Here is a 15,501-nt window from a genome sequence, read left to right as displayed (position 1 = left end):
CCGGAGATTTTGGTGGCCATTGTGCGCTGGAAATGAAGCGAGGAACCTCATTCCATTCTTGGGTGTTGCGTGCTGAGTGCGATGGTGCTGATTCCTGTTGGAATGACCAAGGTCTGCGGTCAAAATGTTTGCGTGCCCAAGGCTTTAATTCACTCTCCAGAATATTTTCGCGAGAATATTCGGCATTTATTCTGATGCCACTGTCGATTAATACGAGCGGAGAGCGACCATCGGCTGTTATGATGGCCCACACCATCACCATGGCCGGCGCTTTAGTTCTGGTGAACAAGCGAAGGTGCACATTTTAAGCTGATCTCTTTGGCAAGTAAACACGATCATGTTGTTTGTTTACAAACTGCTGGACAACGAATATTTTTACTCTTTAGCTATTTTGAGTCTATTTTCTTTCTGTTGAGGTGTAAGTTCTTGTACTTTGTGGAATTTCCATGGCTTCACCCCGAGCTCATTTTTCAATATTTGCCGAATGGAGTATTGCGATATGTTCAGCTCACGAGCAATTTTTTCTGCCACTGGGGTGCGGGTTTCGATGAAGTCGCTTCCTTACTTTTTGAACCATTTCTGTTGATGTTGCTGTTTTCTTCCGTCCACTTCCTTAACGTCGGGCTACGCTACCAGTATCACGGTAACAAGCGATGATACGATACACACAGAAATTAATCACATTTAAATGCTGGAATGCTCTAACGATGGCCACTTGTGGTTTTCAGCGAAATATAAAGAAGTCACGCTATCACGCTTGAATTCGATCACGAATAACTTTTTTTCTGGAAAATTCTCATCAAAATGATTTTTTACGTTTGTAAACAATATAATGAACTGTCACTGGAATAATTTTAACAGATGTCAGACTAGTTGCTTAGAAATGACAGCAATCTGAAGTTGTTTGAAGCAGTTTTCATCTCACCCTATTTCATAAAATTAACAAGAATTATAATCCGGCTACTTAGCAAAAGCGACAATCGGACATTTTACCTGGACACCAATAATTTGACATTTTTAGTTTTGTATATATTATCCAATATAGATCCTCTATTTGTCATACATCCACCCCATTCAGTGTACCTCCTGGTTGCATACCCAATATGAAAAAAACCGTCAAGTTCTCTCGTAGGAAATATTACCCATTGCGAACTCCAAATTTTAAATAACTCCGACGAAAAGTAGCTTAAAGCATCAGAATACCGAATATAGGGTGGTACCGTTATAGGAGGGGTTATTCGAAGACGTGGAGCTATCATCAATATATCGGGAGTACAGTTATATTAGGATTGTACCTTAAATATAGGTAGACAGTTCATAACAAAAATATTTTCTACATATGGGGACCACACGCTGCAATTTTACAGCAAATTCTGTAAAAAAGTATCGGTCGGTTTTGCTGACAGATGTATATCCTCAGCCAATGTTCGAATATTTAAAAATATTTTGACTTCTTAATTTTAATTTTGAGCCTTTGTGGAGGAGGTACCAGAAGGAAGGGACCGATATATCCCATCTTCACAACGGATCTTTAGTTAGTGGAAATAATGGCATGTGTGAAATATAAAGAGAACCTGACCTTAACAGATACTGTGTTGATAGAAATATTCAGATGTGCCAAGTCTAAATGGAATCCGATCTTAATTTCGTGTTTTATGAGCTTAATGGATATTCAAAATTTTGACTTTAGTGGTGGGGGGGGGGGTATACTAAAAGGATAGGACCGATGTATTCCATCTTAACACCAGATCTTTGATTTATGAAAATATTGGGATGTGTGAAATTTTAAGATAATCGGATTCTTACATAACCTTTTATAAGACTTTTAATTATTCAAAATTTTTACCCTTTGTGGGGAGGTACTTGATGGAGTGGACCGATATTATCCATTTTTCAACCTGACCTAGAACTGACGCAAATATAAGGATTTGCAAGGTTGGAGCAAACCTGGATTATCATTTCTCTTTCTGTGACAAAAATATTACAAGTTTGGACCAAATCGGATACTCCCTTCGAGAGTTATCATGCGTACCAGCTAGCCAGACAGACAGACGGACGGACATCGCTAGATCGACTCCAAATATTCTGAAACGGATTTGGTCCAAAGAGACGTAGGGTCAAAAACCATTATTTCGACTAGGCACGTTTTGATATGATATTATATGATAAATGATATATACCCTCTGTAGCCATATGGCTGGGGGTATAAATGTGAAAATATGTAGATCAGACCTACAAAATGTGGTATTTTGAAGGTCTGGTTAAATATTTGATATGAGTTGACGACAAATCTGTAATACCCTACTTCACAGGTATTGACAAATGTACAATTCACGCTTCTGCGGATTTTTAGGGATTCGTCGAGCAAATCGGCCATGAATCGAGTATTCACATTGTTTAGAGATATATGGTTTTTGTTTATAAGCGATTTCTCTTGTACGTCATTCCCTTCAGAGCTCTTCAATGCGGCTTTACATTCGGCTGTATTTTATCAGTTATCATGGTTCTCTAATTCCTGCTGGATCCATATTTGTGAAAGGTTTACAATAATTATATGACCCACGTTAATAAATTGCCCCAATAATTACTGTAATTCCAATAATTAAAAAAAAAAAAAATAAAAAAGGCAACAAGAAATTCTCAAGCCCACAAGAGTTATTTTCAAAGTCTACAAATTCCTGTGTTTTCTAAGAAGAAAAAAAACCTACAAGTAAATAACTTCAGCTGCAATTAATGTCTTACATTATAAGAACACAATAAGAAACAACAACAAAAATAGAAAAAAAAACAAAATTTGTCGGAATCCCATTCATCATTTACTGCATGAAATTATATCCGTTCGGTGTTTTGTTTGTTTGTTTGTCTGTGCCCTGCTTCTATTTTAACAGAACATTTAACTTGGTTTATAAACTATGTAAATAAATGCAAACACTGGGGAAAAACTGTGTTACTTACACACATAAACACTTGTGCACACATATTTACATACTTATCTCGATTTAGTTTTCTCATTTTTCGTTTTTTTTTTCTTTTCATTTTTTAGGTCTGTTTGCCGTTTTTTTGTTATTCCGAATGTATTTGCCTTCTTTAACATCTAAAATATCAAAGTAAGGCAAGTCGGGCAAAGGAAATATTTGATGTCACAGACACACTCACACGGCAGATAAATGTATACGACTTCAAGCGGATTTTAAATTGAAAACGTGCTTGGGTTTTGAAAATACCAAAGTCCAAACAAGGGATTCTCCCAAAACGAGCGATAGTGGCAACAACAAAAACATTTTTTTGAGATAACCACGATGACAGTTAAATTGGCAAAATTATTTGGTAATTCTTCAACGAATAACTCCAACTCATCGCAACACCAGCAGCAACCGCCACCCTTGCCACCCCCAAACCCCCCAACGAACACATACAACTATTACAACCAGCAACTGCCTCAATTGCAGGCCAAGACACAGAAACCCTACAATCCCTATATGATGGACGATGAGGATGATAATATGTCTCTATATTCGACAACAGCCTCGATTATGACATCACGAGATCATCCGTTCAACAATTCACAGAGGCCCCTGTTGGCCGACAGGAAACCACAAGTGGTAGTCAAGCAAAGCGGCAACAATGGCAATAAGAAGAAACAACTAAACAGTAACCAGAAACATCACCAACAACAACAACAACAGCACCAGTACGGAGAACAGCAACAACAACAGAAATCCTATATCTCTCCATATGTGCAACAACAGAAACGTGATAGTGCCAAAGGTTTACATGGCTTCAATGATTTCGACATACTCTCCCAGCAGTACAATCAGCATTTGCAGTCCTCGCCGCACATTGGTTATCCTTATGGTAGTCCGCCATCGCCCACACAAACCTCCTGTGACTTTGTGTTTGATACATCAGCAACAATGGCAACAACAACATCAATTCAGAATCATCCTGCCTCAATGACCCGGGGCGGCGATAGTAGTAGCATGGAACGGCACAAACATCACAATCAGCCTACTCATCTCCAGCAACAACCATTTGCCAGCATTTCTACGGCTCTAACATCGACGCCACGCTATGGCAACATTAGCAATTACGGTTCTACCTCTGGAGTAGCAGCAGCACCACCACCACCGACAAATAACTATTACAATGCGGCAACGTCAGCAGCATTATCACGTGGCGGCAACAGTGGCTCGCCGTACTACGACATTAATGAAGCCGATTATTATGGCAAATCTTTACGTTTCGAAGATGATTTCTGTAATCGCCGCAATATTGACTTCGCCAAGTGTCACACCTTGGATACACCGTCGACCGCCAATAGCAGTCATTTGCATGAGGGTCCTTTTATCTTCGGCATCGCACCGGAGCATCAGACCGATTTTACACGGATGCCGGCAGGTGGCCGGTCATTTGGTGATATTTCCGAGGATTCGGGTATTACCAAAGATGATGACAAATACTCAACAAAAGGCAGGGTAAGTGCGATGTGAAATGTTATTCTATCCGTTTTGCGAATTTTATTTTTGTCGGTCACGTTGCGAAAATATTTAAACGGAATTTTTGTATTTTTTTGAGAATTGTAAGGATTTTTGTTTTGTCTACTCGGCAGCTACATGGAGATCCATGAATTGTAGAATTTCTACATAGAGTAGGAAATAATAAATAAGGATGTGGGGCAACTTGATTACCTGTAATCCTAGGCTCACTGGGTAGATTCTAAGAGAATCATGTTTTACTTTATGCGTCGTAGGTATAAAAGGGTTAATTTTTAAGAGCTACAGGAAATTTTTTCAAGAAAAAAAAAAGAAAAAACATAAAATTAAGAAAAGTTCGTGAAATATTTACTTGACGGTACCTTGAATGGTTCATCCGCTTAGTAAAATATTGGTATATTTTTTCAACATTTCGGTAGGTGTCTCACGAATAATTGATTATACTCCAATGTGTCAATTGTAGCCGGCTCATGAGCTTTAATATAGCCTCACAAAAAATGTCAAAATTCGTTAAATCTAACGATCTAGGAGGCCAATTGACTTGTCTCGAACGTGAAAAAGGATTTACCTTTGCTGTGTGGCGTGTGCCACTATCCTCTTGGAACAAAATAACAAGTAAGTCAAGCTGTTGTATTTTGGAAAAAAATAAGTTGGGTGTCATCTCGCGCTCACCATTCACAGTCAAGTTGTCATTCAGTTTGTAACTCCTCGAAATACTCATGTCGGACCTTACAAAGTATATATATTTTTGATCAGCGTAACCACCCACTTTGAAGAAGTACGGCGTAGTAAAGCCACCAGCGTATAAACCGCACCAAACTGTGATTTTTTGGTCCGAGACGTTCCGTTGGGCAGTTTTTATACCCTGACCATTCTACGGAGGGTACATTAACTTTGTCATTCCATTTGTAACTTCTCGAAATACTCATGTCAGACCCAACAAAGTATATACATATTTTTTTATCAGCGTAGCATTCTAAGGTGATTTAGCGATGTCCTTCCGTCTGTCCGTTGTAATTATATTATCTTTCGAGCGAATTGAGATGAAAGGCTAACCTTTTGTACACATGTGTATTTTGCCTGTGGGCAGGTTAAGTTCGTAAATGAGCCTTGTCCGCCCAGGTTTTCTTATATTCCCCATATAACGATACCTCCAGATATTCGGTATTTGGATGATTATTAAACGGAATTGTTTCAAATTTCGTATTTGAAACGGATACTGCAGTCTATGACAGAAAATTGCCTATACAGGTCCAGGTGTTCGTGTAGTCTCCATATAAGGTACCTCCCTACATTCAGTATTTTGATGATTTTAAAGATATTATCAACCGGAATTGTTTAAAATTTCGTGTTTGCACTTCGTAATAGGTACTACAGTCTGTGACGGACAAAAGTCTATGCACGTCCAGGTATTCGTAGAGCCTCCTTGTAACGGCGCCTCTCTATATTCGGTATTTTTCTGATATTTAACAGTATATTTCCAGATATATTTTTTCATTTCCAAATTCCCTCCAAATGTTGAAGGATATTCTAAGTTCAGACCGATGAGGATCGACATATCATATATTTTGATGGAGGTAGTTTACATTTTTCCCCCTTATGTAATTATTAAAAGAGTGGTTCGTTCTAGTCATTCTTCGTATAAGATCTAAAGTTAGTAGAGATATTGAGATTCCTGGAACTTAAAGACAGTGCGACCCTTAAGTCATATTTGACAAGAGTTATGATTATTCAAGATTTTAACTATTTTGGGGTAAGTACTAAAAGGAGTTTAAGGTATTGTCCATTGCAAGCTTGACCAAGCTCTGATAAAAAATATTAGTATTTGCCAAGTTTGATTAAAATCGGATGATTTCTTCTTTTCCGGTGAGGTAAAGTTTTATCTCTGAAAATGTTGACCTTTTGTGGGGGAGGTACCAGAAGGAGTGAACCGATATATTCCAACTTCATACCAGACCTTGGGTTAATAAAAGTATTGTGATGTGTATAATTTGAAGATAATCGGACTTTTACATAACATTTTATAAGAGTTATGATTATTCAAAATGTTGACCCTTTGTGGGGAAGATACTTGATAGAGTGAATCGATATTGTCCATTTTCGCACCTGACCTAGGACTGATGCCAATATTAAGATTTCCAAAGTTGGAGCAAAATCGGATTATCCTTTCTCTTTCTGTGCATTAAAATATCTTCTTTTGAAAATTTTGGACCTTTTGTGGGGGAGTTACAAGAAGAAGTGGACCGATATTCCTCATCCTCCGAACTCGATTAAAGTTTGATAATAATATTACGATGTTCCAAGTTTGAACAAAATGGGTTACTCCTTTCGAGAGCTATCGTATGCGCCAGCCCGCCAGGCCGATGGTGGACATCGCTAGATCGGCTTCAAATGTCCTGAAACAGATTTGGTCTAAAAAGACCTAGTGTCTATAACCATTATTTCGATGAGACACATTTTGGCCATATCAAATGATATATACCCTCTCTAGCTATATGGCTGAGGGCATAATTAAACAGGTGATAATAGCTTTAGATATTGTTAAACTGTCACATTAATATATCATCCGATATGATATTAATGTCAACCAAAGCCTTAATAACAATGATATTCGGTACATTGAAAATTAGAGGGAGATAAATAAGAGATATATCTAAATATGAACCCATCTCGAATTAGGAGGATAAGGTATTTCTAGGATATATCTATTCTCATGTTCTAGAAATACTTTAATATAGTTATGTAGGATATAAAAAGTCGGACCCACCCAACTTGTATCCTTTCTTTAATGGTTAGCAATAGCGTAGTGTGGTAGCCAATGCCGGTGGCTATCACTTTAAATAAGTCTGGAATTTATTTTCATAACCTCACAAGAAAGTTCAATAAATTTAAATTAGTTGACCTGATGCAATATTTTCCAACTTTTTAAGGTTCCGACGTTAATGTTGCATCATATTTTTTTATAAACAAAAATAAATTTCCGCATTACAAATTTGTCCAAATAACGTTTTTTATTGGCTGGCTGGATTCTTAATTTGCTCTTTGACATATTGTTTGAGATTTGTTATTCTCGTTTTTTTTTCCATGGAATATACAATTTTGCCTACAAATAATTTAAAAAGAATTCTGTCGAAAACAAGAGGCAAAGAAAAACTTTTTTATAAGTTTCTATGTAAATAAACAGCTTAAGCCCACCTATAAAACTGAAAAGAAAAAATTCCCACTCCAAATATTAGAAAGTCAAATTACACTTAAAGCGAGACAGAAATCTCGGCGACAGATTTGAGGTGAAGATTGATAAGAGGTAGCTGGTGCGAAACAAAACACTCATAAAAAGTTTATAGCCAAATAAGGTAACAAAATTTATGATTTTTAAATTGTGAACCAAATAAGGTAAAACGAGTAAAAAGGCAGTGAATTCGGCCGGGCCGATATTTGAATACCCTCCACCATTTGGAAAGATTTTGGCAATTTTCCAAAAAACAAAAAAAAAAAAAAAAAAAAATTAAATCCGTAAAAAAATCTGTTAAACTATTAAAAATATCGAATGTAGCCGTTATATTAGGGTCTATACGACGACGTGGACCTGCATAGGCAACTTTTGTCGTAAACCATTATAATATTCAAATGCGAAACTTAAATAAAAAATTCGGTGAAAATGTAGTCAAAATCATCAAAATTCCGGATATAGGGAGGTACCGTTATATTGGGGCTGTACGACGACCTGGACCTGCACAGACAATTTTCTGTCTTAGGCTGTAGTTTTCATTACGAACTTCAAACACCAAATTTGAAAGAATTCCGGTGAATAATGTCGCTAAAATCATTAAAATATCGAACATCGGGGGTACCGTTATATGGGCCTTCACAGACAATTTTCTGTCATAGGCTGTAGCATCTGTAACGAACTTGAAACACCAAATTTGAAACATTTCCGGTGATTAATGTCGTTTAAATCATTAAAGTACCGAAAATCGGAAGGTACCATTATATGGGGGCTATATGAAGACGTGAACCTGCACAAACAATTTTCTGTCATAGGCTGTAGCATCTGTTACGAACTTCAAATAACAAATTTAAAACATTTCCGGTGATTAATGTCGTTTAAATCAGCAAAATACCAAAAAAAGGGAGGTACTCTTTTATGGGGGCTATACCGAAACCTGGAGCTCCATCACCCATTTTCAATACCCAAAGTCCTGCAGACATAATACATATTTGAGTAAAATTTTATTAACCTACTTCATTTGTTCGGAAGCTAGAGTGATTTCCACAGACGGACTGACGCATAGAGGGACAGAGGGACGGACATCGCTAAATCGACATAGAATTTTATGCTGATCAAGAATATATATACTTTGTGGGGTCTAAAATGTATATTTCGAGGTTTTATAGGCGGAGTGACAAACTATACCCTCCATACTATGGTGGAGGGTAAAAAAATACAAAAGCTCTAAAAATCCGTACTTTCACCTGTTAATAAAATTTGAATTTATAGGTCAAATAATTTCATTCTCCACAAAAAATCATTCATTTTAAAAAACTTTTCGCTCCATAGAAAGGGAGTACAAAAAAGCTGCCTCGTGAATAGAGCTTCTTGACTGGCACAAGGACAACAGTGTTTGAAATTGCCCCCCCAAGAATAAAGAGGTGTATTTGAAAATAATGCGGTTCCAAACACTTCATTAGCGTAATTTGTAAACTAACACCATTCTCTGCTTAATATTCCTTTTTCGCGTTTATTTTTTTCTCCATGGTTTTTACAAAACTGCTTTGCAGGGCTTTTGTTTGTGCTTTTCACAGTTTTAGTTTGGTGTTTTTCTTCTTTTTATTTTCTTTGTTGCTTTGCCGCATTGACAGAAAGCTAGAAAAACGTTGCTGCTACGACCTGAAGTCATAGCGCCGGCAATAGAGCCAGCTAAAAAATAGAACTATGTAGAGAAAATCATGCTAATAACCTCATTTAATTAATTCTAGTTCAACACCTTCATCACCGACATAGTGCCGGGGTGTATCATCTTCACTTGGCATCGGCAACACCATGATTGCCACGATGACTTTTAGTAAAGATATGCTCGTTGCAACACACACATTCTGACAGCTGTGGTGTTGCATGTAATCTCTGCTCTGACTATTCATGTTGTCTGCTGGTCCACCAAACCTAGCGGTTGATGCCATTCGAGAGTTAAGCAGAATACCAACTCTCCGCAGATGTTGATGATGCCACTGATATAACTCCAATGCTCTATTGTGGTCCATAGGGCATGGAGTGGGGGTGAATAAACCCCACCAGACTCCAACCCAAAGTTTTGGCTCTTGAACAGCGGTGTGAATATAGTTTTGCACTTGCGGAAAATTGTTTGTTCCACGAACAAAGGGAATGTGAGAAGAATATTTTTTTTTACTTAGCTACGTTATGGGACAAATGCTTCTCATTAAATTTTATTTAAACTTAATGTGCATAAAAGAAATAGCGCAAACGGGTAGAAAAAAATAGGGAGATATTTTATTCTTTTTCTCTCCCTTTTATTAAGATTTCAAAAGAACTTTTAGGGAAAACGGCCTTAAGGTTTTCCTGCTAGAAAAAGGGTGATTCGAAATGCAGAACTTGGAATGAGGGGAATTTTTAGAAACATTTTTTTAAAAATATTTTTAAGACAAAATCTGTGATCGTGGATTTTTTAAAAAGTATTTCAAGATGTATATTTCCCGAACTTTTTGTAAATATTTCCAAGACCAAATCTATGATCCTGGATTTTTTGTAAATATTTTCAAGACAGAATCCATGATCTTGGATTTTTTAAAAATATTTTCAGGACCAAATCTATGATCGTGGATTTTTTTTAAATATTTCCAAGACCAAATCTATGATCGTGGATTTTTTAAAAATATTTTCAGAACCAAATCTATGATCGTGGATTTTTTAAAAATATTTTCAGATCCAAATCTATGATCGTGGATTTTTTAAAAATATTTCCAAAGCCAAAAATATTTTCGAGACCAAATCTATGATCCTGGATTTTTTTGTAAATATTTCCAAGACTAAATCTATTATCGTGGATTTTTTAAAGATATTTCCAAGAAAAAAGTTATGATCGCAATATTTTTTAAAAATACTTCCAAAGCCAAAAATATTTCCAAGACCAAATAGATAATCGTGGATTTTTTAAATATATTTCCAAGAAAAAACTTATGATCGCAATATTTTTTAAAAATATTTCTAAGATAATGCCTCCATTCGGTGATGTTTTAAAAATATTTCTAAAATTATATCTCCGATAGTGGATTTTTTATAAATATTTCCAAGACCAAATCAATGATCGTGTTTTTTTTAATATTTCCAAGATCATACCTCCGATCGTAGATTTTTTATAATTATTTCCAAGACCAAATCTATGATCAGGGATTTATTAAAAATATTTCCAAGACCAAATCTATGATCGAGGACTTTTTAAAAATATTTCCGAGACCAAATCAATGATCGTGGATTTTTTTTTTAAATATTTCCTAGACCAAATCTATGATCGTAGATTTTTAAAAAAAATATTTTCAAAACCAAAGATCCTGGATGTTTCTCTAAATATTTCCAGACAACATCTATGACCGTAAAATATAATAAAATATTTCCAAGACCAAATCAATGATCATGGATTTCTTAAAAATGTTTCCGGGACCAACTCTATGATCGTGGATTTTTTTTTAAATATTTGCAAGACCAAATCCACGTTCGTGAATTAAAAAAAATATATATATATTTACAAAAATATATCTATGATCGTGGATTTTTTTAAAATATTTGCAAGACCAAATCCACGTTCGTGAATTTAAAAAAAAAAAAATATTTACAAAAATATATCTATGATCGTGGATTTTTTAAAAATATTTTCAAGTCCAAATCCATGATCATGGATTTTTATTCCACCAGACATGTTGCTTTAAAGGGTATATATCATTTCATACGGCCAAAATGTGCCTCATCGAAATAACGATTGAAGACCCTAGGTCTCTTTGGGGATGGATGACTCTAGGTCTCTTAGGGATATCCGTCCGTTTTTCTATATTGCTAGCTGGTTTGCACGATAACTTTCGAATGGAGTATCCCATTTTGTCCAAACTTGGTATATCCCATTATTATTATCAAACTTTGATGGAGATGGGCAATATTGGTCCAATCCCCCACAAAAGGTCAAAACTTTCACAGAAAATAATTGAACTCATGGAATGAGAAAGGATCATTGCTCCAACTGCGGAAATCGTAATATTTGCATGAGTGCTAGGTGAGATGCGAAAATTAATAATATCGGCTCACTCCATTAAGTGCCTCATCCACAAAGAGTCACATTTTTGAAGAATAATAACTATTATAAAATCTTGAACCGTTTAACTTGAATTTTGGTACATGTCAATATTTCTAACAACTCGAGGTCTGATATGAAGATGGTATAGATCGGACCATTCCTTCTGATTCCTTTAAAAGCAACCACCCACCCAATTTACCAAATTTATTAGCATTTAGTACTTTTCGAACAATTTTAGGATTCATTTTCAAAACAATCTCCATATAACAATCTCAGATACCAGTAGTGACGTTAAAAGTCAAATTTCAGAATTTCGGCTCTGTAATTTCCCCCATTACCAAATTTATTACCATTTAATACAATCATAAAAGGAATGCCCAAATTGCAGTAAACATTTCGAAAAACCAACGCCATACCTTAATCGTAGACACCTAAAGAGACTTCAATATGAAATTTTGGGATTCCGGCTTCAACACCCAATTAGTGCCGTTTAGTACTTTTCGTACAAATATGGGACGTATTTCCAAACCAACGCCAAATTTCAAACAGAGGTACTATCAGTAACATAAATATCAAATTTCACAATTATATGTATATCCCTTCACCTAATACCAAATATAGTACTATTTAGTACTTTTCGTACAAATATTGTACACATTTCCAAAACCAGCTCCGCATTTCAGTCTCCTCCTGGACACCAACCGAGACTTGAATATAAAATTTGAATATTCTAGCCCTTTCAGTGCATTTCGAACTATGTGTTCACCCAATGACTAATTGTACCAAATGAGGCATGATTTAGTACCTTTCGTACAATAATAACACATATATCAACCACCTACCTACCACAAGTAGGCACCCCATTACAAAATTTCCAAAATCCAGCATCATTCGTTTAACCTAAATCAAACTGTTTCAAATTTGGTACCATTTAGTACAGTTGGCACAATAACCACACATTTCAAAATCACATTCATATATTAATCTTGAGTCTCATTTCCAACCTTGAGTCTCATATCAAATTTCAAAAAAGCTACTATACGTTCACATAATACCAAACGGTTCCAGCTTAGAAGTTTAGTACCATTTTAGAACTCTTCATAATATTAAAGTTCGCATTTCCAAAAAAAACCTTTGGTGCTTTTATCGTGCTGTCAACCATTGACTCTCAAATTTCAAAGTTCAGAATGATAGTTTATTGCGTTATATTGGATTATACAGGGTATTCAATATTTTCTACATTTTAGTACTTTTCGAACCCTTTCGGACATATACCACGGATAGGGACATATACGTGGAGTTTTAAAAATAAAATAAATAAAATATTTCAATGGGCATTTTTACGTCCGCAAATATTTTTAGATAATGTGGGCGGGTATTTTTTGATTTCATTTTCACGTACGTCTTAGATTTTTAAAGATATTTTCGCGACCTCTTATATCTTCGAGGATTTTTTATTTGTATTTTTTCTAATTTCCACTTTTATATGATATTGGAATATCATTTAAAATAAAAAATAAGATTTAATTTCTCTACATTAAATATTAATAATTTTATTCACTCCACTAGAGAATTGCAATTCCTGTTACATTATTTCCGCTCATTCCACCCCCCAATTACTACCAAGACATTAAAATCATGTTTTCCTTTCGGTGCTTTGTTACCATCTCTTGACATGCCCTATTATAAACTCATAGAACAGCAGGGGTTTTTGGTTTGGTTTATTCTTTTTTTCTCACACAGCGTCGAACAACAAGTAACACCACTGGCGGCAGCAGCAGCATGAGACAATTATTATAATTTCTTCTTAGTTTTTTCTCCGTTTTTACTCCCATTCAGTGATTTTTATTTTTTTCTGTTTTGTTCTTTCATTACGCTACGTAAAAGTTGTGCGAAATAAGAACTATTGTGTCAGAGCAGAGGATCTAAAAAGCAACAGGAAATATAATGGCTAAGAATGAATTACGGTAACGTCAATGATATCAGAATGAGGTGGTAGAAGAGGAGGCGGAGGGAAGTGAAGCGAAGAAAAAATGCACAAGAAAAACAGTGTGTAATGCAAAAAAAGGAAGAGGTCTCATTTTATACTTCCGCCCGCGGGGACATTTGATGAGAGTAAAGTTCTTTTGTTAAAATTAGAACGTAAATGTGTCAGTATTTTAAAATTAAAAATGTTGGAAATTAGCGCAGCCATGAAATGAGGGGAGAAAGTGAATATATCATAAAAATTAATTTATTTTATTCCAAAATAGTAGGTAAATTGGACAGATTTATGTTTTTTGTGGAAGTATTTTTAAAATTATACAAATTTGAAAGATTCGTACCCATAAGTATGGCTTACTTATTTAATTCGGAGACCCTATGTATGGCTTTGAAAAGATGCACAAACATAAATGTGGTCCTGGAAATTATTTTCAAAATTGTTTAAAAGCCCACAAATATAGATAAGTGTTAAGAAATAACTTAAAATACTTTTTAAAAAAATCCAGAATCATGGATATGGCCTTGAAAATATTTTTAAAATGTCCAGGATCATAGACAGGTACACGATAATATGTTTTTATATAATCCACAATCGTGGATATGGCCCTGAAAATATTTTTAAAAAATACACGACCATTATGATGTTCTCGATAATATTTTTTGAAAAATAAACGATCACAGATAAGGCCTTAAAAATATTTTATAGAATCCCACGATGACTGATACGCATTTCAAAAAAAAAAAAAAAAAAGAAATTAAAATAAAATAAACAATCAAAATACCAGGATCACAAATATGGCACTAAAAATATTTTAAAAAAATCCACGATTATAGATATTACAAAATCCACAATTGTAAACTTGGATAGGAAAATATATTTATAAAAATTCACGATCATGAATATGGCTCTGAAAATTTAAAAAAAAAATCACAATCATGGGTAAGGTCTTGAAAATATTTTAGAAAAAATCACCCTCATGAAAATCTGCTCGAAATTATTTTTATAAAATTCTGAAAAAATCTTGAATATGGCTATAAACATAATTTTATTTAAACCCACGATTGGTCTCGGAAATATTAAAAAAAAAAACTATAGATTTGGCCCAGGAAATATTAATAAAAAATTCACGATCATTAATTTGGCTTTGGAAATATTTTTAAAAAATCCACGATCATGAATTTGGTCTTGAAAATATTTTTATAAATGCCATGATCCCTGGAAATATTTTCAAAAATCCACGATCATTGATATGAGATTGAAGGATTAGTTAAACATTTAAAAAATAGACGGTTTTTGATTATTCAATCTGTCGACCCTTTGTGTTGGGGGTTTCGAAGGAGTTGACCAATTTTTTTCATTTCGTATCTGACCTAAGTCTGAGGTAAATATTGAAAAGTGCTGACATAAATATTACAACTTAATACCAGATATGTGATAGTTTTTGGAAAATGTTTGAATGCTCTTGAGGTACCAGATAGAGTAGATCTAAATATTCCACTTGATTCTGATAGAAAATATTAATTAGCAAAATTTAAAGAAAAACGACCCTTTGAGGGAATGTACCAAAAGCGATGAGTTGATATTTTTCATCTTGACACCAGGTCTTGTGTTGGAAGAAATATTGAGATGTGTGAAATTTAAAGAGAATCGGATGCTCATATCGCTTTTTATGAAATATTTTCCAAATTTTGACATGTTGCACAGTGGTCGAGGTCGTATGGGAACA

At 34.9% G+C, this 15,501-nt stretch overlaps 1 protein-coding gene across 2 annotated transcripts in view; it reads left to right on the top strand.

Moving 5' to 3' along the window:
- Window positions 1-15,501, top strand: part of LOC101889053 (myb-like protein Q) — a 283,906-nt gene that overhangs the window by 157,624 nt on the left and 110,781 nt on the right. For both annotated transcript variants that reach the window (XM_005179993.4, XM_005179994.4), the window contains exon 3: window positions 3,044-4,475. In XM_005179993.4, the coding sequence (XP_005180050.1) occupies window positions 3,300-4,475 (1,176 nt within the window). In that variant the 5' untranslated portion in view covers window positions 3,044-3,299. The remainder of the gene's footprint in view (window positions 1-3,043; window positions 4,476-15,501) is intronic.

This window comes from Musca domestica, unplaced genomic scaffold, assembly GCF_030504385.1.
Source record: "Musca domestica strain aabys unplaced genomic scaffold, Musca_domestica.polishedcontigs.V.1.1 18, whole genome shotgun sequence".
In the NCBI taxonomy this organism is placed as follows: domain Eukaryota; kingdom Metazoa; phylum Arthropoda; class Insecta; order Diptera; family Muscidae; genus Musca; species Musca domestica.
This window is presented reverse-complemented; position numbering and strand designations above follow the sequence as displayed.